The sequence below is a fragment of the Trachemys scripta genome, chromosome 11 (genome assembly GCF_013100865.1).
Source record: "Trachemys scripta elegans isolate TJP31775 chromosome 11, CAS_Tse_1.0, whole genome shotgun sequence".
Taxonomy (NCBI): Eukaryota; Metazoa; Chordata; order Testudines; family Emydidae; genus Trachemys; species Trachemys scripta.
In genome coordinates, this window is record NC_048308.1 from 43,050,694 (window position 1) to 43,078,687 (window position 27,994).

Genomic DNA, 27,994 nt, shown 5'->3' on the forward strand with positions numbered 1-27,994 from the left:
AGTATTAAAAACTGTCAAGATTAACTATTTACAAAAGAGTCTAACCTAGTTTTGTATATACTTCCATAAATAAAGGAGAGAATTCTTCTGGAAATACCATGCTCTTCAGGAAATACCATGCTCTCTCAGGGATGTTCCTTTTAAGACATTTTCCATTTACTACCATTTATCATCATTCTATTTTCTTGCCCTGATACTTGCTGCATCATCAAATGTAAAGCAGAAGTTCTTTTCTTGTTGAGTCATTACAATTAACAAGCCAGAAATCGTCTCCACCTATGTCAAGTTTTAGAAAACATTTAGTGAACTGGCAGTTCAATACAAACAGACAAGTATATCCCATGATGTTTCATTTTCAGGAGTTCTTTTCCAACCCTCAAAAAGGTATGAAGACATAAATGAAGACCCTGATCCAGCCTTTGTATCTATCCCATCAAAGTTAATTGGACTTCACAGTGGTTAATGCTAATTCATTGTGAGATCAGGGCCTAAATTTCTTTTAATTACTCTCATGGGTGAAATCCGTAGGTTTCTAGGCCAGGAAACTCACAAGGTCCTACAATATCTAATGCATACTGTTAATCCATGATGTGCTATTGGCACTTGGGAAGGTGATGCAAAGCCCTTTTAATTGTATGGCTTCCTTCAGGCCCAGACATAGGTGACTTAGATCTTGCATACATTATGTATTCATTTGGGTTCCCTTTTGTCTACCTAAATTTTGCAATGTTTGAGAGTGGTCAGATTTCACATACACCCCCTCTCCCACCACGCCCTATGCACCATTTGCTCAGGCTTACGATGATAGAGAAAAACAACAGGGTTTGGTCCTAAAGCCACTCATATTATCATGATGTAAAATATATATTTGCAGTGCATATGTTTAGTTAATAAGAATGAATACGAGACAGTCAGGGATCATTGTGCCCATTAGCAGATGACAAAGCCCATCATAAAAGGCTATTAAGAAAAATAAATAATGGGGAGGGGGAGGGGCAAATTCTTGTGAATTAAAAGGGGAGTAAAAGTAAACTACTGCTTCTCAGAGAATGGAGGTTAAAATGTGGTGTGTCTGTGACATGTACCAGTGCTATTTAATATAGTTATCAGTGATTTCAAGGGAGAAAGACAGCAAGTAGTTGAAGTTTGCTGCTATTTGGTTACTAAATACCACAGAATTGTGAGTGTCTCCAGGTGAGTTTAAACACTGGATGGGGGACGAGGCAGATGGAAGTTAGCTTGGGTAAGTGTAAAGAAATACGTGTAGGCAAAAACAGTCAACATGTCCAGTCAGACTGGCCTCCAGATACTACTGCAATTTAAATGGTCAATAATAATGGTAATAAATAATGCATACTGATAGGCTTGATATTTGCAGGATCCTCAGAGAAAAAGTTCAGTTAAAGAGTCTGGCTAACGTGCAGCAGCATTAAACAAAGAATAACAAATAAGATGCTTAAGTATCTTAGAACAGAACATATCGCAATGATTGTATATTGGAGAATGGTATGCCCTCATTTGCATTACCATTTTTGGTTTTGGCTCCCTCACACCTTAAGCACATCTGGAATGCTTTTTTGCATATGCACACATACATCTTGTGTGTATTTTCCAATGAATACATTAATATTCAAAATGTCTTATAATGGTCTTTGAAAGAAATTGCTGGTATGCTACTCCATAATCACCCTCCAGCACTATGTACCACAACACAAGACCTCTCTGCAGAATATATTTACAAGTCATGAGGAAAAATCCTCTTGCTGTTTTCACGTCATACGGAAGATAAGTTTGCAGAAGGAAACATTTGGCAGTGGTTCAAATAAGCACTGTCTGGTGGTGCTGATAATGCAATTTTTTTCTGACTACAGTGACAACTATGATGCTATACAATTCATGTAATCCTTATGTATGAACAAACTCTATTTACTGACTGGACAGAATTTATTCACACAATGACCTGAACCATTCTCCTTTCTGTCGCTATTAACTTGTTATTTACAGACTGATTCCCTGAGGAATTATCTGAACATGGAAAAAAAACAAGCTCAGCAAACATACAAAATATTAATTTTAAGTTGTATGCAATAAGCATATGAGAATAATTTAATGAACTGTAAAGGATATTAACAATAGGGATTTTAATAATATTTAGAATCTATTATGGGGCAATTAAGGAAGTAAGAGCAATTAAAAATAAAGATTAGACTGTAAAAAAATTTGGACAGCAGCTTTGTCAATGATTTAACTGTATGTTGCAGTAATTTTACTGCAAATGCATTGCGAAAATAGAGGTGCAATTCTTCAGAAGAAAAACACAGTAAACAGAAAATGAATCCAAAGTAAATATGAGTTAATGAGAAATTGTTTTTCACCTTGGCTGATTAAACATCAATTTCAGTTTCACTTCTTTTCATTTAGTGATAGGCCAGATATTCAATTAGTGAAAGTCTGAGTAACTCCATTGGTTACAATGGTTTTAGGCTGATTTGTATCAGTTGAAGGCTTGCCTATTATCTTTAATATGAAAATGATTTTTTTTCCCAAATCATCTTCTGTCTTTCTATTTCATAGTATATGCATGCATGTCCACGTGCACACACTCACACAAGACCACTACTGCTTGCTAACTGTACATTGTGTTGTTTGTACATGCCAACCACATCCCCCAAAAGTAAATAGTTTGTATTTGTTGGAACCTCGACAGTAACCATGCATCAGGAACCATGCAACAGGATGTGCTAAAAGGGAAGGTATATACAAATGAATACTGAATTTCATTCTGTCACTGTTCCATATGTCAGAAATTAGCTATCACAAGAGTTGAAAAGGGTTATCTAATGTTTGATGTAACCAATACACAGTGTTGTAAGACAGGCTTCATGTACTGATTATTAGAGACTGCAGAGAAAGCATAGACTGAGGAGGGGGCTAATAACATGAACACAAATTTACTTACTGTGTTAAAATTTGGGAAGAGTCCAACAGCAGAACTACTGTCCACAGGAAAGGACATAAAGGGCTTGATATCCAGTGAAGGCTGCATCATCAGAGTCGGTGTGCGCACAAGGGCAGGAAGTGTAGTAGTATGGCATGTACTGCCTGCCAAGAACAAACCAAAAACAGGAATTCATCACTCCCTCTTAGACTAAAATGCCCTTTCTTTATGCACATACACTCTGTAAAGGTAGAGAAATATCACCTCTGGCTAACAACCTGTAAGAAATAAACATGACACACATTTGATAAAGTGGGTCAGTAGGAGTTAATACAATTAAAACATGCCTACTTCTTCACCATCTAGATGAAGCAGAACACTTCCTCATGCCCATAGCTGCTTAGATTCTGAAGAGGAGACATATGGTGCATAAATCACATTGGACAGGCAGAATAAAAACACTTCTAAGGCTCAAAAATTCTGATGAGCCAGAAAGGCAGGGCTGGGCACCTATTACAAACAGATGCTTTTGCAATTCAGGGTTGCCTATGAGATTAGTGAGAGTGGACATTTATGCAAGCTGGGATACAGAGGTATTTTTAATATGAGTTGTGCATTCATTTTTCTCCCTTATAATGGCATCTGTAATGTGTTTAATGCTGCACAAGCATGACTCAAAGATTTTTTTTAATCTAAAAAAGGCCTACTGATTAAAAATGCAAGAAATCAAGAAATAAGTAGTAAGCCCACAACATATGTTTATACTAAATAACCATACAGCATAAAAATAAACCAAATTTCCTACTTTCCCTCAACATCACCCTTCAACATTATTTTCTTAGTTTAACCCTATATCTTTCTTTCCAAGCGAAGGCTTTCCAGATTTTAAATGAATGGTAACCCTTTTTATAAATATGCACAGACAAAATGTGGCCTCAAACAGGTGGAATCTTTCCTAATTGATGACTGTCTAAAACTGAACAGATTAATATTTAATACAAAAGCAGGCCTATATCCTTTCTTTCTGCATAGCTCCCGACTCCCTCATCTCACAGGGGGAGAGGAGCAAAGAGGTTTGCATCAAGTGTAGGAGGTTTGTCCATCTAATGGCACAGGTGTCCCAATATCCACAAAGAAATTTCTTGTCAGTTATCTGCAGAGAGTCATGCTCTCCCTCTTCGCAGAATGGTTCACAGCAAAGCCACATTTTGCTGGCTCCCTAGCTATACACTTCCCTTCCCCTCACCCTCTCCTGAGGGCAGGAGAAGGCAACTCTCAGCCTAATCTCTGGCTGGATTTTCAAGTGGGAATTCTGTATATTTGTCAGGGGGCTTAATTCACCAAAGATCTCTCTTTCTCCCCCTGCTCCCTTCCCTTGCTCTTCTTCTGAAACAGAGGGCATTCACAGCCCAGATTAGACTTTTTTTTCCATTATATACCAGGGGTTGGCAACGTTCCAGAAGTGGTGTGCAGAGTCTTCATTTATTCACTCTAATTTAAGGTTTCGCGTGCCAGTAATACATTTTAACGTTTTTAGAAGGTCTCTTTCTATAAGTCTATAATATATAACTAAACTATTGTTGTATGTAAAGTAAATAAGGTTCTTAAAATGTTTAAGAAACTTCATTTAAAATTAAGTTAAAATGCAGAGCTCCCCGGACCGGTGGCCAGGACCTGGGCAGTGTGAGTGCCACTGAAAATCAGCTCGCATGCCGCCTTCGGCACGCGTGCCAGAGGTTGCCTACCCCGTTATATACCTTACTTTAAAAATGTTATTTCTGGAGCTCCAAATGCAAATCTGTAATAATTGGATTTACATTCTGCTATTTGGCATTGCAAAATATTCTTCAATTAATGTGTCAAGTGACTTCTAGATACTGTAAATTAAACATTTAATGCAAACAATGCACTGCCCTTCAACCCTTCCAAAGCTTTCCAGTCAATTGATCACCTATCCATCATTTCTCTTCCTCAGGGCTGCCAATCCAGTCTCTGCCCAAACTCACCCCTTTCCCCCTGAAACTGCCCAACTCATCATCTGTGCTGCACACCCCCTGCAGCCTCTCAGCTCATCAGGTCAATCAATCAAAAGTATCACACCCCTCCATGCAATACTACTGATCACATCCTCAGCTCCACTAGGGTGACCAGATGTCCTGATTTTATAGGGACAGTCCCGATTTTGGGGTCTTTTTCTTATATAGGTTTCTATTACCCCCCACCCCCATCCCGATTTTTCACACTTGCTGTCTGGTCACCCTAAGCTCCACATACATCTCTAACCAAGCAACTGATCCTCTAACATCAGGAATCCATCCTCTTCCCCACAACCACTCAACTGATCCTTTTACCAAACAGCCAACCCCAGTCAATTCGTCCATTACCCTGCAATCACCGAAACCAGTTGATCATCTGCCTTCTCTGCCTGCTAGCTTCCCTTGCTCCCATCTAATAGATTCTTTGCCTCTCCATTAATACTGTTCCTATCACTAGCCCTCCAGTTATCTTCTTCCTCCTTTCCCCAATGGCTAATCAGTGGTAGGGAGGAGAGCAGTCCTGTGTTAGATGTTTCTCTGCTCCCAAGGATTGCGATTAGTGTATGCTGCTCCCTATACAGGGTCCCTGGGCCTTTTAGAACCAGACAGGAAGTAGGCTGTGGAGCAGCAAGTGCAACTTTCTCTTCCTCATCAAACCTCACCACTCACCCACACCCCTCTGAGAGATGCCAGGCAGTCTGTAGTTGCTGGCTAAGTAGATCTGTCCCAGTGCATTTAGAATCTCTGAGTGGGACACTGAGTGAAACTTCACTCGGAAATAGCAATTCATTTGTTCCCTCTTCTTTTGATCTCACCAGCATAGGTTCATACACACTATTTAAAATCTATTCTACTATATTTGAGAATCAGATTGAGTGTTGTGATGCTGTGGCTACCTGGGTTGATTAGATAGTCTACCATCCAAGACAAGTCCTTTGTAGATACTACTGAATAGGAGAGGGTAAATACATTAGTTTCAGCCACTGCATAAGAATGTAATGTTATAGATTATTAGATTAATTACAGACCACAATCCTTCCCTCTTCGTGCATTGGTAAATCCTGTGGTCACAGAAGAGATGGACAGAAGATTGCAGCAGTGCCCCACCAGGCTGGTTACATTCCTTCTTGAGAGGAAGATTAATCCTGATAAAATTATCCTATATTTTCTCCTTTCCCAACCCCATCATTTGCAAAATTTAAAATACCGTTTGAAATCTTTAAGTAAATTAGATTTTATATTTTGCATAGACTTGTGAAACTCATCAAGAATTGTGCTTAATTAACTGTAGGTCAGAGCTTATTTGTGTGAATTCATAAACACTAAAAAACTAATGACAGTCTAATGCACATACAGCCTCTTCCTTAGATCTGCAATGAAAAAATAGATCAACAGGATAATAGTGCATCAAGAGATTTACCAAAGGAATTGTCCTCAGCTGCAAAAAGATGATTGTATTGTATTTTTACTAGCTGATTCTGATGTATTAGATACACAGAATTCAGTATTGTATTCACACTGCTACAATGTATTTAATTACCCACTGTGCTTCTAATTAGGTAATGTTCCAGCCATTGTCAATTTAATTCTTCAATAACAAATATTTACATATTTTGATTTAGCCAAACTTATAAATATTGCTTCAATTACAACTGAGCTATAATTTCAGTTTAAAATTAAAATTAAGGCTGAGTTTTTGTAGTGACTGACCTCCCATCCCTTCTAACCAGGCTGTGGTGAGTATTCATCATAGAAATAAGTTTTCACTATTTTTTCCATATCTCTGTGCACTCTTCTTGGTACATCCTGGCTGACTACTGATATCTCAAATTTAACACAACATACACCAGAAGCCTCACTGCAATTTGTGCAGGCCATGATATGGGATGTCAGAGTAATTAAATCTGGAATATCTTCAGGATACCAGGATAGATTCAGAGATTCTACAGAACTTACATAAAACATGCGCCCCGCAGTTTGATTAGCGAAGGCAGTTCACACATAAACCTGTGTTCAACTATTTTCACTTCCCCCACACCAGTTTACTTTAAAATCCCTCTCCTCTACTACCCCTGCCAATTAAGTCACAGAGGCCCATTGACGCTCCTCCCTCCCCCCAATCTCCTTGTAAAAATCCCTGGCAACGTAAGCAGGAAGAGATGACCAAAAGTGACAAAGCTAGAACCTCTACACTTGAGAGTCAACAGATCAAGCAGAATGGAACACCGAGTTGCACCAAAATTCTCCCTAAAGGTCAAACAATCCCACTGTCACCCAATCAAATTTGTATGCAAATATGAACCAAGCAGGAATACTGGCACAACAAAGATGTAGCTGACAATGTTCATTATCATTACAAATTTAGCAGATGTTTACCATTTCATTAGCATTTTAATGATGCAGACATTTTACTGTGTCAGATTGTTTTAAAATATTAGTAAATCTTGGGCATAAATATAAGTGATCTTTCTTGTAAATTCATTCACGCACCTCAACCTGCTAGTTTTTAGTTTAAACACTGTTTTACCATATTTTTTTATTATAATGGCTTCAAGAAATAAGAAAACTCTTTCCACATGTATTAGGATATATTCTACAAAAGAAATATCTGGTGTTTGGATTAAAATAATAATAAAAAAACCCCAAAAGATTTCCTACAAGCTTGTTTCCTGGTGTTCTATCATGTGACTTATTTTTTCTAGTTCATCTGCTGCTGCTGCTGCTGCTGACTCCAGCTGCAAGAATTATCTACAGTTACATCATCAGGTTCAAGAAACAGGCAGAGACTTTGCCAAAAAAATATTAGTCCTCGGCAAAACCACTCTGACAAGTTAAGGGACGAAATCAGTTTCTTAGATCCTAGCTGAAGATCCAGAGTGCTTCCCACTTTATTAGAATAAATTCTCCTTTCACTTCCTGCACAAATGTGTCTCAGAACAATGTAACAAATACTATGTTTCTTAGATAGCATCTGCTATCATCCAGGTATGGCTTCAAACTACCTGAAAATCGGAGGGAGATTTTTTTCCACTGATTATCAGAAGCCGTCAGGGTTAACTACTGATTTGTTTGACAACAAAGAACTATGTATAGTTAATAGATTAGACGGTGAAAGTATTGCTATTGTACTGTTGGAGGTGGTGGGAAGCATTACTTCAGTCACTCTCCTGTATAACACAAGACTTCTCTCATGGTTCCAATCCAAGGATACCTGTCCCAACAAAATTTGCTATGTGAATGGGGAGGAGGTTAGATAACACAGACTTGGGCAACAGTCTTTCACTCTAAAAATCTACACTCAAATCCCAAGTACATCTCATCTAGTACCAGATCGGTGCTTCACAAAGCTACCATGCAGGACAGGAAAGACCAGTTATTCTAAAGAGTATTGGCAGAGAGATGATAGTTTACATATTGTCATGCACACTGCTAATCCCTATTTAGAAAGGGCTCTCTATTTTTTTAAATCTAAATTTACCATCTGCTCAGTTTAGTGGCTGCCCATCCTCCTCTCCCCATCTTCAAATCCTTCCACTAGTTCCAGTCATGCTGAATCACTAAAGGCATGTCTTCATTAGCAACTTTAAAGCGCTGCCGCAGCAGTGCTTTAACGTGGCTGTGTAGTTGTGGCACCAGCGCTGGGGCTATAAAAAACCCACCTCCATGAGGGGAATAGCTCCCAGCGCTGGGAGCCATGCACTGTCTACACTGCCACTTTACAGCACTGAAACTTGCAGCGCTGGGGGGTGGTGGTGGTGTGTTTTTTCACACCTCTGCAGCGCTGTAAAGTGCCAGTGTGGACAAGCCTTTAGGGTTGCTTTGCATAGTAACAACCACTACTCAAGGCAAGAAGGTACAAATGAATGGGATGGTAGCAGAATAGGAACCTCTGAAGAAATGGGTGGGGTTTTGTGTTTTCTTTTCTCTCTTTAGTGCTGCATTTTCAGAACATCAGGCCAGATCATCAAATCAATTGCTGGAACTTAGAACACACCTTCAAGATGGACAACAATCATCCCCTTGGTTGTGCAGACACTGGCTGAATTCATTCATAGGCTGCAATCACAGTACACTCAGTCATCCTCACCTTAGATTTTAGATTGTCATCCAAAGTACCTGATTTTTCCTTTAAAGGTTTGGAACCCCGAGGAGCAGACAGGAGATGTTTAAAATGGTTTAAATCTCACACTCTATGAAAATTCTATGTGCACTAATCTGTGACCCTTTTCAGGGCTGTAAAGCTTTCAGTACCATTTACTAATTTGCACTAGGCACTTTTGAACATTGTCAAAAATATTTTTCAACAACACGCTGAAGTGTTTTTTAAATATAAACAATTCTGAGCCAGAGGTAACACTGAGGCTTTCAGACTGAATAAAGTTTGCTTCAGCTCCACTGCCTATAGCCTGAAAAGGATCACTGAACTAAAAAAAGAAAGTCTTGTATGAGTCCTTACCTTAAACTGGAGTTCATCTTGTGTCGCTGACACATCAGGCAGTCTAGTTCCTCCAATGATCACAGTTACCCACTAGTTGTAGTACTTCTTCCTAGATGATGCCAGCTTGTTCAATATCCTCTCACTCTCTTCTGCCAGCTCTTCCTTGGCCTTCCTCACTTTCTCTCCCCTCCCTTAGGTATGCAATGTAATGCTTGCTTAGCAAGGCTCCCATCTTCCATACAATGTACATGTCCCAACCATTTGAGCCCTCTTTCTTCGATAAAATTTTTTAGCATGTCCAGTTCTGTCAGTGCCCCTATTCTCACATTTGTTATTTTGTCTTTCCATGAAAAGTAAAGTATCTTCCTCAGACATCTGTGATGGGCAGATTCCGGTCTCATCCTGTTAGTCACCACCATCAGCCAAGTCTCTGCTCTGTACAGTAGCACGCTCAGTACAATCACAGGGTATAGTCTTCAGTTTAGTGGGGAGACCTCTCTTTGATCACATGGTGTTCACTCTTCCAAAAGTGCTGCTTGCTTTTCCTAATCTTGTATGAATCGCTTTATTGCAGCCATCTTCAAATGTCATCACACTCCCCAGATAGCAGAACTTTTCCATCCTGTTCCATTTCTTTTCCATCCACATGCACCTTTGCATCTGTTGTTCCATTTCCTACCTTCCTAATCTTTGTTTTCTCCGCATTTATTTTCAGTCCAATTTTTGCTGCTTCTTGTTGTACCTCTGATGTAAGAGCAATCGTTCTGTTCCATGCTTAGTAAAGCAATATTGTCAGCAAAGTCATGGTCTTTTAATGCATCCCTGCTAACCCATTTTACACCATTTACTATGCTTCTTATTGACCACTTTATCACCCAATCTATTGCTAATGGAAGGAGGATTGGTGATAAATATCTTTGTCTAACTCCGGTCATAATATCAAACCACTCACCCAGGCCTGTATCCAATCTTACTGTACATCTACTTGCATTATATAAAAGTATTATGTTGAATGGCTTGTCTGATATCTCATAGCTTCTAGCAATATTCCACAGGGTGTCTCTGTAGAGACTATGGAATGCTTTCTTAAGGTCAATAGAATTGATGAAAATGAGGCTTTGTTAAGCAGTAGCCTTTTCAGTGATCCGTCAAAGAGTGAATATCTGTTCAAAACATGCTCTACATAGATGGAACTCAGCCTATTTTTCATACAATATTTCATCCACTCCTTTCTTCATTCTATTCAGCATACTAGTAGTCAATACTTTGCCAAGGATTGATAATAGTACAATACCTCTCCAATTCGTGCACTGAGTAAGATCACCCTTTTTTGGCAACACCATAATAATTCCATCTTTCTAGTCTTGTGGCACTTGTTCTTTCATCCAAATTTCATTACATTGTCTTGGTAACTGCTCAGTAAGAATTTCATCTCCTGCCTTTAGTACCTCTGCTTAAATTCTGTCAACTCAAAGAACTTTCTCCTGTTTGAGACTTTTGATGCCTGCTTTAATTTCATTGGGTGTTATTGGCCCCTTTCCTATTTCTAACTTAGCATTGGCATTTCTCTTGAACATGTGCATGATTCTGGACAGTTAATTCGGCATGGAAATGTTCTTTCCATTGTCTGACTTGTTCATGTATTTTCTGTCCATGAGAGTTCCTGATGGGCATCCCAAACCTGAGCCATTCTTTTTACGTGACAGATCTGAGGAACTGTCACAGATTGAGGTATCATTAGAGGAGGTTTTGGAACAAATTGATAAATTAAACAACAATAAGTCACCAGGACCAGATGGTACTCACCCAAGAGTTCTGAAGGAACTCAAATGTGAAATTGCAGAACTACTAACTGTAGTCTGTAACCGATCATTTAAATCAGCTTCTGTACCAGATGACTGGAGGATAGCTAATGTGATGCCAATTTTTAAAAAGGGCTCCAGAGGTGATCCTGGCAATTACAGCCCCCTGAGCCTGACTTCAGTACCGGGCAAACTAGTTGAAACAATATTGTCAGACATATAGATGAACATAATTTGTTGAGGAAGAATCAACATGGTTTTAGTAAAGGGAAATCATACCTCACCAATCTACTAGAATTCTTTGAGGGGAGTCAACAAGCATGTGGACCAAGGGGATCCAGCAGAGATAAGATTTTCAGAAAGCCTTTGACAAGGTCCCTCACCAAAGGCTCTTACGCAAAGTAAGCTGCCACGGGATAAGAGGGAAGGTGCTCTCATGGATTGGTAACTGGTTAAAAGATAGGAAACAAAGGGTAAGTATAAATGTTCAGTTTTCAGAATGGAGAGAGGTAAATAGTGGTGTCCCCCAGGGGTCTGTTCTGGGACTAGTCCTATTCAACATATTCATAAATGATCTGGAAAAAGGGGTAAACAGTGAGATGGCAAAATTTGCAGATTTATACAAAATTTATACAAAATTTATACAAAATTACTAAATATAGTTAAGACCCAAGCAGACTGCGAAGAGCAAAATGATCTCTCAAAACTGAGTGACTGGGCAACAAAATGGCAGATGAAATTTAATGTTGATAAATGCAAAGTAATGCACATTGGAAAGCATAATCCCAACTATACATATAAAATGATGGGGTCCGTTATCATTCAAGAAAGAGATCTTGGAGTCATTGTGGATAGTTCTCTGAAAACATCCACTCAATGTGCAGTGGCAGTCAAAAAAGCAAACAGAATGCTGGAAATAATTAAGAAGGGGATAGATAATGTTGCTTCTATATAAATCCATGGTACTCCCACATCTTGAATACTATGTGCAGATGTGGTCACCTCATCTCAAAAAAGATATATTGGAATTGGAAAAGGTTCAGAAAAGGGCAACAAAAATTATTAGGGGTATGGAACGGCTTCCACATGAGGAAAGATTAATAAGACTGGGACTTTTAAGCTTGGAAAAGAGATGGCTAAGGGGAGATATGATTGAGGTCTATAAAATCATGACTGGTATAGAGAAAGTAGATAAGGAAGTGTTGTTTACTACTTCTCATAACACAAGAACTAGGGGTCACCAAATGAAATGAATAAGCAGCAGGTTTAAAACAAACAAAAGGAAGTATTTCTTCACACCATGCACAGTCAACTTGTAGAACTCCTTGCCAGAGGATGTTGTGAAGGCCAAGACCATAACAGGGTTCAAAAAAGAATTAGATACATTCATGGAGGATAGGCCCATCAATGACTATTAGCCAAGATGGGCAACAATGGTGTCCCTAGTCTGTGTTTGCTAGAAGCTGGAAATGAGCGACAGGGGACTATTTGATGGTTACCTGTTCTGTTCATTCCCTCAGGGCGGGGGTGAAACTTACTTAAAGGACTTACTGGTACGTCGGAGTCCTGTGCGGGGGTTGGGTGGGGGTGTTCAACCAGAACAGGTGTAGCCTCAACTGGAAGAGGTGGGGCCTTTAGAGCCCTGGGCCCTTTAAATCGAGATTTAAAGGGCCCAGGGCTCTAGCTGTAGTAGCAGCAGAGGCTGCTAGGAGCCCCGCTGCCAGAGCCATTAGCGATTTAAAGGGCCCAGGGCTCCACTGCGGTAGTGGCGGCCGGGATCCCCTGGCCCTTTAAATCACTGCTAGAGCCCTGCCACCACTACCCCAAGGCTCCGACAGTGGGTCTCGGGGCTCCGGCCGCTGATACCGCCCCAGGCCCTTTAAATTGCTGCCAGAGCCCTGCTGCTGGAGCCGGCGGAAATTTAAAGGGCCCGGGCCCTTTAAATCGCTGCCTGAGCCCTGCTGCCTGGGAAAGCCGGTCCAGGCTCTTACTTTTGTATGGTACCAGCTTACTTTCACCTCTGCCTTTGGGGCAGCACCTGGATACTGGGCTAGATGGACCTTTGGTCTGACCCAGTAGGGCCATTCTTATGTTCTTATCTCCAGTGACAGTCTGGTTCTTCCCAAGAGATCTTTCACTGTTTTATGAAGCTTCTTCAAGTCTCCCCTCTGTGCTGCTTCTTCTGCTTTTGCAGTTTTCTCCTGATCCCACGCATTTCTATCTTCCCTGAAACTCTTCTTTATCCTTTTCTCTGTATTTTGCATCCACCTTTAAGAGTTGCGCATGTGTCTTGCACTGTTCTTTTTGCATTCATAACTTTCTGCTGGTCAGTAACTGCCCATGTTCCAGATGCAATTCATGCATCTTTTTTCTGCCATCTTTGGCAGCCCACTCCTTCCTCGGTTCTCTTGACTACCATCTTCCTCCAGTTTGACCATATGTCTTCCTGCCTTTCAACAGCTTGGTCTTGCTAAACACTGGTATGGTTGTGAAGTGCAATCTGGAATCTGACCTGTTTCTTTGTCCTTGAACTTCTCTATTGCTGTAACACTGTTTTTGGTCCATCTTTGTGATCTTTTTGAGTTTAACTTGTAAGGTGGCCACTAAAAAATAATGATCCAAGCCAACATCTACTCCTCTAAGGACTCTGACATCCCTCGAAGAAGTCCTTTGAGTCCTTAGTACACTTATTTATAGACAACTATATGGAAAGAGTGAAGTGTTCAAGTAAATCATATTTTTAATGATCTAATGAAATATATATTAAAAATAATCAATTAGGGTTCTCCCTTCAGAGGAGAATCACTATTAAAATGATGCTCCATTATCTGGATCCCTGCTGCAATATGACCCATTACTATCTTCTTTCATTAGGAGCTGATATTTCCAGAAATGGTATACAAATATAGTGGACCCCTGCAAGTCACTAAATCTAAGTATTTATATGACTCATCCCCATAGAATCTGAATTACATGTATTTAAAAACAGAAATAATCTCTCTCTCGCTCCCCTGATTAGTTTATAGGCTTCAGGGATTTTCTGTTTATTTTTTTTTGCTTAGTTGTGTGAGTGAAAGTGTTGTACGTCTCTGAGTATATCAGAGAGAGAGAGATTACTAAGAGAAAGCAAAGTCAAATAAATGAATTTTGTATTTAGTTCTGAAAATGGTGAGGTGCAGGTATCATAATATTGAAGCAAAGCTGTATTTTAGAAGTAGTGCATTAAGCATTTTCAGGAAAGTGAACTTTGAGATTCTCTCTCTCCCCCCCTGTGAAAACAAAATGCTATGTGAATAAATCTATCAGGTTTTCTTCTATTTTTTTCCCTAAGATACAGTCAGCAGAATAAAAGCTAGTGCTTGCCATTTGCTACCTCTAGGCTCCCATGGCTTGTCAGAGCTAAAGGAGAGAGAGTGACTTTCAAGACCAATTCTTTATCTGAATTTCCCAAATGGCAAATTAACATGATCCTGAGAGAGCAGCACTGCCCAGGCAACGTAACTTATTTTTAAAAATAACTTGTGAATCAAAACAGCGGTGTGTATGAGACACTTCCATTGCTTTCCACTGACAATAGGAAAAATACTAAGCAGTTTATATCCCCAAAGCACTGTACTAATTAATGAATGAGTTCCTTCAAGAGTCAATATGATTACCACTAAAACCTTTGTGATGCATACATAATTTGAAATCTAGAAGTTGTATTGACTTCATTCCTCTCAAACCTTATTCAAACATCAATGGAACAGTCAATTCTTCCACTGACCTATGAAGTGATCTAAAGAATATGAAGTACTTGCATCGACATACATGGCTACCTATTTAAAACCTGTAGAACTGTCAAAGGTGGTATTTCAAAAGGCAGTAGGAATGACTATTCATCCAGACTGGTTACTAATGGCTATTGGGTAAGATATGATTAGTAGAAAGTTCACTTGCCCAAAAATCAGGAGGCAAGGCAATCCACAGAAACACTTTATTTTAGTCCATGTCTGACCTTGCATAGCAACAAAATTAGAGAAACTGACACACCAAACATTATGGATCTCATTAGGTTCTGAAGGGTTTTGCCTTTTTGACATAACTGCTGCAACAAACTCTGCATTCATTTCATATGGCATGACCATATTATATAAAACTGTAAGAACTATATAGATAAATTATAGCACTATTATAGATAACTAACTCAACTTCACATAATAAACAAGCCAGACTATGAAAATCATTTTGACATTCCACATTTTCATTTTGAAGGAAACACTAATATTTCCATTATCAATCATCCAGAAAGAAATGTCTTATGATTATATGTATTAACAGGATTCTACATGTATGCTCTCTCACACTGAGTTGTAGAAAAGCAGATACTTTGAAATAAAGTGTTTCTACATGTCAAATGTATTTAGGATTTCTCCTAAACATGCCATACAGTATACAAACCTGGAATGAAATCATGACCCTTTTGCATTAATTGGAATTTTGACTTAACATGCCAGGATTTCACACCCCTGCTTACCTATTTTCCCCCACACAATATTAGGAGTTATAAACAGCTTGCAAAAAATGTAAGTGTACAATAAAAAAGTTTACAGTAGATATATAGGCTGTATTTACATATTGATTATGCAGTTGAGAGATATACAGCAAAAATATCTGAAGAGTTCCCAGAATAACTAGTTTAGATAAAAATGATTGCTAGTAAATAACTGGGTAAATAATTTACATGACAGGACAACACATTTTCATTCACTTCACATCTATGGAAATTTTTATGAGGTTTTTGTCCTGGAATGTTGTAGCTACAAAATACACAGTATAATGATTTACCCGTAATCCCTTTCCCAATATCAACCTCACAATGTCAACAGTACAAGTTATCAAAGTAAAACATGCTACCAATAAAAATGTTCTGGGCTACTGACTTCAGCAGGGGCAGGATGAAGCCCAATATCTTAAATAGTTTAAATATAATATAAAGGATAATACTATAACTAGACTCTAATTACCTCACTAGCCTAATTATAAATGCACTGCATGCTGTGAAATAGGCTCCATTCTTAGGCCCTGACCTTACAAGCATTATATACATGCTTAACTTTAAACATGTGAGTAGTCCCACTGACATCAATGGAAATATTCACCATCCTTGAAATTAAGTGTATGCGCAAGGCTGAGAGAGATTGGGGCCTTCCTCACTAGAATAGTGAGCTGTTTGTAGTGTTGTAGCAGTCATGTTAATCCCAGGATATGATAGAGATAAGGTAAGTCAGGTAGTATCTTTTACTGGACCAATTTCTAGTATAGTAAAAGATATTATCCTGCCTAACTTGTGAACTCTGGAATACTGACGATTGTGCACCATTTTCATTTCTATGAATTAAAATGTTTTTTCCTCAGTAGAATTTTCTCCCTCAATTCCCTCATGTTTAAACAGATTGGAATACTATGCATGAAGTTCACGTGTGGAGCTTATCACAAAAAAGTTGATGTTTTCAATCAGTTATAATATTTATAATTAATAATATATGAAAGGCACTCTAGGAATTTGTTCTCCAGTCTCTAAAATTCAGTACACGTATCAAAAATTAGAAACAGAAAAAAACAGATGTGTATCTTAAAGCTTTTTGTTGTTAAAGAAAAACAATTTCAATATTTTACAGGAAAATGAATCAACATTAATCAAGAAAAGCTTAATTTTTACACCTGTAACTCTTCAATATGTTAAACAGCTTAAAAATCAACAACAAATCATCCTGGACTTTGTATTGTAAATACCAAAAAGGGCAAAAAGAATCCAAACAATTAGAATTGAGAGAGATATTTTTACCTCTTCACCTGAAATAATCATGTTAAAATTGTTAGGTCACAGCTGTTTGAATTAACCTTCATAGTGCCTATATCTTTATGATAATCTGTTCAAATTTTAACCTGCAGATTGTGCAACCTGTACAGTATTTCTCTCTCTAACTTTTGTCCTGCATGTGCTCCTGAACAATACAAATTTCAGAAGAGGAAATACTCATGCCATATACAATTTCATTTTGGCAGCCACTGTGCTGTACTGTTCCACTTGTTTCTTCTTCAATATTTATATTTCCAAGTCAAATGAACCCGAAAAACACCATACTAATATCAGTGCATATTTATTAGTATTGGCTGTTTGTCAAGCTTAAGCAATTAAATAAATTAAGACGCATCCTTCACTACATTTAGAAGCAATGTGCTGGCTGAAGTACAACTATGATTTGCTTTTATCTGTAGGTGGCATGGAAATATTTGTCATTTGTTTCTCTACAAAGCTAATTTTGCAGATTTCTAAAACCAACAAAGCCATTTGTTCAATTAGAAAGCTGCGTGGCATGTCATAACCTAGCATATTCTACTCTGCTGCACTGGATTGCCCCATTCTAAATAAAAACAGTTGGCTATTAATACATACAGTACTCTTAGGTACTATGAGCAAAATCTTGACCCTACTGAAGACAACTGGAGTTTTGCCATGGACCACAATAGGTCAGGATTTCACTCTATATATTTGTGACTCTTCAGCTTATTCCTAAACAAAGATTATCACATACAGAACTGGCTAGGATCCTTAATCTCAGTATGGCTGCTTTGAATTGTTACAGGGCATAAAGCCAGAAAGGCAGTCAAACCAGTCAGTGGAGGATTCACTCACAATAGAGGAATTCACAGGTGGTGCAACACCACCTCAATCCCAGAAAAGGGGATGAGCCAAAGAAAGGAAGTGTAGCCAGGGTGTCCCTATGCATTGCAATTCCCCACTGCTGAAACAGCCTTTTGGGACCATAGGTAGCTTGGTTTGAATTAAACCTTCCCTAAGGCTGCACTAACATGAGCTCGGGACCAGCATCTCTGGCCCTCCTGCTTTTCGCTCCCATGCTGCAGGTTCTCCCACTCTAGACTGCTCTGGTTCAGGGAACTCCATCTCAACAGGGTCCAGTTGCTACATGCAATGTCTGACCCCATTGTCCTCCTCAGAATGTCCTGGTTTGTTCAAGCCTGTCTTCCTTCCTACAGGTGCCCTGAACGAACTGGATCATCCTCCCCAGTCCTCATCTGGTTCTGGGATGCCATTTCTTTTCTGGTCATCAGAACATAGCAGGCTAACCAGCTGTGTCTTTTTCAGCTCTCTAGAGTTCAGATTCCTTTCTTTGCACAATTCTACTAGCTGACTTTTCCTGAGCTGTCGATAGCTCTTTATTTCTGTCTTTTCCTATTGTTTTCCCCAAAAGAAGACAGGAAAATAAATGTTCTTACTTTTTCCTTCTAATATCTATCTATCTATATCATCACTGTCACAATCCCACCAATGTTTCATAGTTACAGGGCTGCCGGAACCTCTGTCCCCTTTCTGGTCTCTCTGAGTGTACTCCATTAGGTGTCAGGCTTGTGCCTTTACTTGTCTGGGCAGGTGTGCTGGAACAATTTGTATAGAGGAGGTGCTGAAAGCCATTAAACCCAACTGTAAGCCCTGCATATTATAGAAACTACTTCAAACCAGGAGGTGCTGCCGCACCCCCAGCACCCCTAGTTCCAGCACCTGTGTGTCTGGGCTGGAATTTTACAATTCTCACTCACTTAGACCAGAATCTGCGTTTAACACCCCATTTTTGCCAACCATTTATTGTTACGCAGGTCTGAATGGATACCTGCATCTCTTCCCTTTGGCAGTCTGTGACCAGAGCTATACAGTGATGAACAGCCTTCTTCAAAGAAGTAGGTTTATTTAGTAAATGGAACAAAACATACAAGAAAATGATTTTAAAACAAGGAACAGACTACTTGCATGCTTAGACTCATCCAATCACACGCTTTACTACAAACTAAGTTATATGGGCTTCCTGCTTGAGTTATAAGTGCAGAACAAATCCAACTTAGATTCTTTTAGCAAACTCTAGAGTTCCTTTATTGTGCTGAAAAAATTGTTAGATTCAGGTTCTGACAAACTTTCAAAAGGGAAAATATTTTGCAGCTGGGAGCCTTAAACTGGCTGTGGACAGGAAGCGCCTCCAAGCTGAGTTTAACCCAAGTGTTATGTGTTCACAGCACCTTGCCCAACTCAGGAGAGCAGCACCCACATTCTGCACTTACTAGAGTTTCCAGGGAAACATCAAGTATAGATCTGAGTACAGTAGAGTATTTTAGCCTGGAGGTAAAAAAAACACATGGAGGACTATTGTGAGGTCAGTATTTACAAGCAACGTCAAAGCCATTGCTACACCTTATCTGAGGCCTGGTCTACACTACGGGTTTAGGTCGACTTTAGCAGCGTTAAACCGAATTAAGCCTGGACACGTCCACACAACGAGGCCCTTTCTTTCGACTTAAAGGGCCCTTTAAACCGGTTTCTTTACACCACCTCCGACGAGGGGATTAGCGATAAAACCGGCCTTTGCGGGTCGGAATTGGGGTAGTGTGGACGGAATTCGATGTTATTGGCCTCCGGGAGCTATCCCACAGTGCTTCATTGTGACCGCTCTGGACAGCGCTCTCAACTCAGATGCACTGACCAGGTAGACAGGAAAAGACCCGCGAAGGTTTGAATTTCATTTCCTGTTTGCCCAGCGTGGAGAGCACAGGTGACCACGCAGAGCTCATCAGCACAGGTAACCGTCATGGAGTCCTCCCAGGATCGCAAAAGAGCTCCAGCATGGACCGAACGGGAGGTACGAGATCTGCTCGCCATATGGGGAGATGAAGCAGTGATAGCTGAACTCCGTAGCAGTAAAAGAAATGGAAAAGTATTAGAAAAGATCTCCAAGGCCATGAAGGACCGAGGCCATAACAGGGACACACAGCAGTGCCGCGTGAAAATTAAGGAGCTAAGGCAAGCCTACCACAAAGCCAGAGAAGCAAACGGAAGGTCTGGGGCAGAGCCGCAAACTTGCCGCTACTACGCGGAGCTGCATGCGATCCTAGGGGGTGCAGCCACCACTACCCCAACCGTGTGCTATGACTCTCTCACTGGAGAAACACACAGGGAAGACGGTTCGGGGAACGAGGAAGATGACGATGGAGGTACTGTAGGTAGCTCACAGCAGCAAGGAAGCGGAGAAACCGGTTTCCCCAACAGCCAGGATATGTTTGTGACACTGGACCTGGAACCAGTAACCCCCGAACTCACCCAAGACCCTCAGGGCACACAGGAGACCTCTGGTGAGTGTAACTTTGTAAATATTTGTAAACATTACAAAAAAAAAGCAAGCAAGTCTGTTAACGTGTATGGGGATGGAGCGGAAATCCTCCAGGGACATCTCCAGAAAGCTCTCCTGGTTGAAATGGGGTGATTTTATTAAGGGGGACATTCAGAGGTGCCCGTTCCTGCTATTCGGACCAGAAATGTTCCCCGCTGTTAACCACGCGGTGGGGGGGAGGGGTGAAGTGATCATCCCAGAGAATCGTGTGTGTGTGTGGGGGGGGGTGGGGTGGTTTACTTGTGTTTGTGCCGCATGTTAACCGGGAAACCGCAGCCCCCTCCTTTTACATTGAAACCCCATTTTAAATGGACAACCCAATTCATCCTTGAGATGGGAAATGCGCTGCTGTTTGCAACCTTTCCCGCATGTTAAGAAGGTTAAATAAGCCAAAACACTGTGGCCTACGATGGCTGCCTGCAAGCCGAAATATGCGACCTTGTAATGAAAGAGTGTACCCATTGTTCCCTAAAATGTGTCTTTTTTAACCACCTCTCCCTTCTCCTCCACCAGCTGCAAATGTTTCTCCTTCGCAGAGGCTCGTGAACATTAGAAAGAGAAAACGTAAGACGAGGGACGAGATGTTCACGGAGCTGCAGATGTCCTCCCACGCTGATAGAGCACAGCAGAATGCGTGGAGGCAGTCAATGTCGGAGATGAGAAAAGCCCAACATGAACGAGAGGAGAGGTGGCGGGCTGAAGACGATAGGTGGCGTCAGCTTGCAGACAGACGGCAAGAGGCAATGGTCCGTCTGCTGGAGCATCAAAGTGATATGCTCGAGCGTATGGTTGAGTTGCAGGAAAGGCAGCAGGAGCAGAGACCGCCGCTACAGCCCCTGTGTAACCAACAGCCCTCCTCCCCAAGTTCCATAGCCTCGTCACCCAGACGCCCAAGAACACGGTGGGGGGGCCTCCGTCCACCCAGTCACTCCACCCCAGATGATCGCCCAAGCATCAGAAGGCTGGGCTTCAATAAGAGTTAAAGTTTTAAAATGCAGTGTGTCCTTTTCCATCCCTCCTCCCCCACCCATCCCTGCTACCTTGGCAATTATCCCCCTACCTCTGTAAGGAACTAATAAAGAATGCATGAATGTGAAAAAACAATGACTTTATTGCCTCTGCAAGCGGGAGGGGAGGGGAGGGTGGGGTGGGGTGGTTGGTTTACAGGGAAGTAGAGTGAACCGGGTCGGGGGGGGGGTTGGAGGGTTCATCAAGGAGAAACAAACAGAAGTTTCACACAGTAGCCTGGCCAGTCACAAAACTCGTTTTCAAAGCTTCTCTGATGCGCACCGCGCCCTGCTGTGCTCCTCTAACCGCCCTGGTGTCTGGCTGCGCGTAATCAGCGGCCAGGCGAGTTGCCTCAACCTCCCACCCCGCCATAAATGTCTCCCCCTTACTCTCACAGATATTGTGGAGCGCACAGCAAGCAGCAATAACAATGGGGATATTCTTTTCGCTGAGGTCTGAGCGAGTCAGTAAGCTGCGCCAGCGCGCTTTTAAACGTCCAAATGCACATTCCACCACCATTCGGCACTTGCTCAGCCTGTAGTTGAACAGGTCCTGACTCCTGTCCAGGCTGCCTGTGTATGGCTTCATGAGCCATGGCATTAAGGGGTAGGCTGGGTCCCCAAGGATCACGATAGGCATTTCAACATCCCCAATGGTCACTTTCTGGTCCGGGAAGAAAGTCCCTTCCTCCAGCTTTCGAAACAGAGCAGAGTTCCTGAAGACGCGAGCATCATGTACCTTTCCCGGCCATCCCACGTTGATGTTGATGAAACGTCCCTTGTGATCCACCAGGGCTTGCAGCAGCATTGAAAAGTACCCCTTGCGGTTTATGTAGTCGGTGGCTTGGTGCTCCGGTGACAAGATAGGGATATGGGTTCCGTCTATGGCCCCGCCACAGTTTGGGAATCCCATTTCAGCAAAACCATCCACTATTGACTGCACGTTGCCCAGAGTCACTACCCTTGCTATCACCAGGTCTTTCATTGCCCTGGCAAATTGGATCACAGCAGCCCCCACAGTAGATTTGCCCACTCCAAATTGATTCCCGACTGACCGGTAGCTGTCTGGCGTTGCAAGCTTCCACAGGGCTATTGCCACTCGCTTCTCAACTGTGAGGGCTGCTCTCATCTTGGTATCCTGGCGTTTCAGGGCAGGGGAAAGCAAGTCACAAAGTTCCATGAAAGTGCCCTTACGCATGCGAAAGTTTCGCAGCCACTGGGAATCGTCCCATACCTGCAGCACGATGCGGTCCCACCAGTCTGTGCTTGTTTCCCGGGCCCAGAATCGGCGTTCCACGGTATCAACCTGCCCCAGTAACACCATGATTTCCACATTGCTGGGGCCTGTGCCTTGTGAGAGGTCTATGGCCATGTCAATTTCCTCATCACTCTCGTCGCCGCGCTGCAATCGCCTCCTCGCCTGGTCCGGGTTTCGCCTTGGCATGTTCTGGCTCTGCATGTACTCCAGGACAATGCGCGTGGTGTTCATAGTGCTCATAATTGCCGCGGTGATCTGAGCGGGCTCCATGATCCCAGTGCTAGCTATGGCGCCTGGTCAGAAAAAAGGCGCGAAAGTAGTATCTGATGGACCAGGAGAAGGAGGGCGGGAGGGAGGGAGGGCCGAGTGACGACATGGCGTACAGGTACAGGAACAGGGAGAAACACAAACAACTGTCACACAGAATGGTCCCCCCAAAGATTAAACTGGAAACCCTGGGCTTAGCAGGCCGTTGATTTCACGGAGGAAGGGGAAGCAAATGAACACAGAACAAATCTATTTTTTACATCTTAAGGTGGCAGCCGACGCTGCAGCATGAGTGACAGCCATACCAGTATGACGATGATGGGTACCAATCATAATATGCCATCATCTGCCAAAAGGCAAGGGGCTGCTGCTGTGTAGCAATGCAGCCCCACGTCTGCCAGCCCCACGTCCGCCAGCACCCAGCATCGCCCTCGGCCTCTTCTGGGTGCTTAGCAGACAATATTGGGCAATTGGCAGAAAATAGTATATTATGACTGGTAACCGTCATCATCGAAACAGTAGCATGTCTGCCCAGGTGGCCATGATTGACAGTCATACCAGTACGACGACGACGGGTACCAGTCATAATATACCATCGCCTGCAAGGGGCTGGTGCAATGCAGCACTACGGCTGCCAGCCCCACGGCTATCACTCATGCTACACCGTCTACCGCCAAAAGGCAGTTAGCAGCTGCTGCTGTGTAGCAATGCAGTCCCACGTCTGCCGGCACCCAGAGGACATATGGTGACGGTGAGCTCAGCTGAGCTGAGCGGGCTCCATGCTTGCCGTGGTATGTTGTCTGCACAGGTAACCCAGGTAAAAAGGCGCGAATCTATTGTCTGCCGTTGCTGTGACGAGGGGGGAGGGGCCTGACGACATGTACCCAGAACCGCCCGCGACACTGTTTTGCATCATCCGGGCATTGGGATCTCAACCCAGAATTCAAAGAAAAGGCGCGAACCGCTTCTCGGCTCGAGCTGTGGCGCAAACGTAGTATCTGACGGCCTAGGGGAAGGAGGGAGGGGGGCCGAGTGACGACATGGCGTACAGGCACAGGGAATTAAAATAAAGAACGGTGGCTGTGCATCAGGGAGAGACACAAACAACTGTCACAGACTGGTCCCCCCCAAAGATTAAACTGAAAACCCTGGGCTTAGCAGGCCGTTGATTTGACGGAGGGAGGGGGAAGCAAATGAATACAGAGAAAATCTATTTTTTACATCTTAAGACGACGGTGCAGCGTGACTGATAGCCCTCGGCATCTTTCTGGGTGCTTGGCAGCAAATACGGGGCGGTGTATGACGATGGTCTTCAGGCCTATTGTACGAGCTGCTGCTCAGGGAAGACTCTGCTAACGTGCGATGACCCGACTTGTAATAGGCCGGCTAACAGTCATAATACACCATTTACTGCCAAAAGGCAAGCCCCACGGCTGCCAGCACCCAGATCGCCGATGAAGGCTACCAGTCTACTGCACCGTCTACCGCCAAAAGGCAGTTAGCAGCTGCTGCTGTGTAGCAATGCAGTCCCACGTCTGCCGGCACCCAGAGGACATATGGTGACGGTGAGCTCAGCTGTGCTGAGCGGGCTCCATGTTGTCTGCACAGGTAACCCAGGTAACCCAGATAAAAAGGCGCGAATCTATTGTCTGCCGTTGCTGTGACGGGGGAGGGAGGGGCCTGACGACATGTACCCAGAACCGCCCGCGACACTGTTTTGCATCATCCGGGCATTGGGATCTCAACCCAGAATTCCAAGGGGCGGCAGAGACTGCGGGAACTGTGGGATAGCTGTGGGATAGCTACCCATAGTGCAATGCTCCGGAAGTCGACGCTAGCCTCGTACTGTGGACGCGGTCTGCCGACTAGAGCACCTAGAGCATTTTATTGTGTGGACATACACAATCGGCTGTATACAACCGATTTCAATAAAACCGGCTTCTATAAATTCGAACTAATTTCATAGTGTAGACATACCCTGAGATGGTAGATAATGTTTTCAGCCCTCAGCCAGTCAGTTACTTTTTTCCAGATCCCTACCTCATTCAGGTGGAAGGAGAATGAGTCGAATCTGAAATGTAAAGATGTTGAGCCAAGTATCAGCTGTGTACTGATGATATTGAAGTCCAAATAACTTTGTGGGTAAAGTGCAAGACTTGGGAGTCAGGATGACTAGATTCTGTTCCTGGCTCTGACACATACTGTGTGGCCATTGACAAGGCCCTTAATCTCGGTTTTCCAATCTGTTAAATGGGACTCAAAATACTCATCTCACAGTAGTGTTCAGAAACTTAACTTATTAATGTCTGTAAAGTGCTCTGAGGTCCTCAGATAAGTCACTATAGAAAAAAATTATTATTGCACTAATCTTCCTCCTTTCCCCATCTTCTGCATCCCCTCTCCTCCCTACGTTATTACTCTTCCTTCTCTCAGTTTTCCGGAACATTCGCTCACCACACTGTATGACTAGCCAAATCCCCCCACATTAACCGCGAGCTATCACAGCTCCTTCTCCTATCCCAATGCTTTGGGAGGGATCGGAAGGAGTGTGGGGAGATACAGAAAGCTTCTAATAATTATTCCAACTTTTAACAAGTGCTGGTTGTAATGTGATAAAATCATTGGAACAAGAATGACAGCAAACCATAAACAGAACTGTTAGGCTACACAACAACTAAGTTAGCAACTTTCTTTAACACAGAAGGGGGAAAAGGGCAAAACTTGCTTTGATACTTCATAAATTCTGGTCCATATTTATCCCTTTTGTGATTCCATTGACTTCAATGGAGTTACATCAGGGATTAAATTTTTCCCTTGTATGTTTACTGTATTTGCAGGAAAGAAATTTAGGAAAAGATTGGATTAACCAATAAACAAACCCCCCACCTTCCAAAAACAACAAAAGACAGCTGTTTTAACTAAATACTTCTTTACTTTATCGAAAATTAATTTCTGATGTATTATATTTATATTCACAGTTGGGGGAAAACCCCTGTATGTGCTAAACACAGAGTAACGCTTACCTTAGTGTGCAAGATCATAGCCCGTGACCACTTCAGCATTATATGTGGAATTAGATTTAGAGATAAATAATTCCTTCATGTCACCGGGTTGCTTTTGTGATGTTTGGTGCAAGGAGACAGCAGGCAAGTGATAAGTCTGAACAAATCATATGTGCTGTAATTGCTGCTTAGCTCTAATTACTGTTCAGGACCGTGTTTGCAACTTGATTCCAGAGGGAGGATAGCCTACCTCATGACATCATCAGACCAAATATAACCTAAAAGACTGACAATATATATTTTCATAGTGTTTCTACAGACCGTTTTTAAACGGTTGAAAAGTTGATTCTGTTCTTATATAGATTAAAACTTCAGCTGTGTGTTTTTATGGCTCGTTTTTAAAGCTTTTGAAAAAACAAATGGCATCAGCCCTTAATCATGGGCATTTTAGGTGACGTGGGAGGGGAAATTCTCTGTAACACATTACAGTACTGTGTTCATCTCATATAAGAAACTGCTTCAAGTATACAAACAAAATTTCTGTTTGAAATATTGACACTCTCCTATTACAGGACTGATGGGCCCCACAGTCCCAATGGATCAATAGTTCTTCATACCACTACGCAGATAACTGACAAAATAAATTAACATACTTTTAGAAACATTTTAAAACCTATGTTAAGGACTCTTTCATTTGTGTTTTACTAATACACTGGACTATTAAAGCTCCTTCAAAGCTATTATAGTCCGTTATTTCACTGCCCAATTGAGGATTATTACATGAGCTATTAACATGATGGTGTAAAAATATACTTCAATGGCACATTTATGATACAAGTGGGGAATCAAACAATCAGATATTTAACTTCTTGGTATCTAGATTACTGACAAATTTGAAGCAGCAATTTTTTTAAAGTACTTCTTTTCAATTAAATAGAGAACAGATTGGGGTGGGATTTTTGATAAAACCCTAAAATTGACTTTCAGTGGGACTTGTACTCCAAAGGGGCTTGGATACTTTTGAAAATCCCTCCTCTGATCACTTGGGAAATGATCAAAAGGTTTAAGCTCTGTTTTGATAAATGATTTAAAAGCAAACAAAAATAAATATTACATCAAAATAAACAGATGTAAATAGAAGGTAGATGAGGGGCTCCATAAAGCAGCTTTAAAAGACTTCTATATCAAGCAGAATGAAGTGTAACCTTTCTTCTGATACAGTATGCTATGGATTGAACTTCCTTTAGTTCAATATACACACATATATACTTTGTTAAAGTAAATGTTCACCCAAACAATGAAGCACTTTTACAGCTGTAAAACAGTTCAGAATGAGTAACCAATTGCAGTCACAGAGTTCCTGATTGAGGTACAAATCCTGCAATGAGCTCCAGGACTCTGTCTACATACAATTCATTGCAGGATCAAGGCCCAAGTTATCTATAATCCTTTAGCCTCAGGATGCAGCAGATTTTGTTCAAGTCTAACAAAAGGCTCCAATTTATTAGTGGCAATATCTAATGCCTTCCTCTATGCATAGGTCTTGTTTACACCAGTTTTCCTTTGAAAGTGTTCAGCTTGGACTAACATGGATGGAGTTACACACACACACACACACACACACACACACACAGAGGGAGAGAGATGAATTTAGTTCATTGTATTTGTTCAGAGCCATGTCCCAAAATAACTTCTCTTGTTCATATTCTCAAATTGCACACTATTCTTAGTGATAAATCACTTTCATTCCAGTTCTGAATATAGCATGCCTTATCCCATGGAGATAGAAGAGAGAATTCATTTGTTTTGATAGATCCTATAGCAAAGCATGGCTAATTCTACTCCTTTACTGCCAGAACAATTAATACTGGAGTACATGTTTAAAGTGCATTAATTGTAGCTCTTAAATGTGAGCCAAATAGAGATTGTCTATAAATATACCACACGGAAGCTCCACCAAAAAGGCCAGAGATTAATGGCTGGCATAAACGGACATCCAAGAGATAGTATTTATTTATTTTTACTATG

The 27,994-nt window shown here is 41.6% G+C and overlaps 1 protein-coding gene across 4 annotated transcripts in view; it reads right to left on the reverse strand.

The window, feature by feature from the left end:
• Window positions 1-27,994, reverse strand: part of ZNF385B (zinc finger protein 385B) — a 299,082-nt gene that overhangs the window by 85,785 nt on the left and 185,303 nt on the right. For 3 of the 4 annotated variants that reach the window (XM_034786269.1, XM_034786272.1, XM_034786270.1), the window contains one exon: window positions 2,960-3,102. In XM_034786269.1, coding sequence (XP_034642160.1) covers window positions 2,960-3,102 — 143 coding nt within the window. Of the gene's footprint in view, window positions 1-2,959; window positions 3,103-25,987; window positions 26,175-27,994 lie in introns of those variants that run through there. The other variant, XM_034786271.1, reaches the window with a different exon arrangement.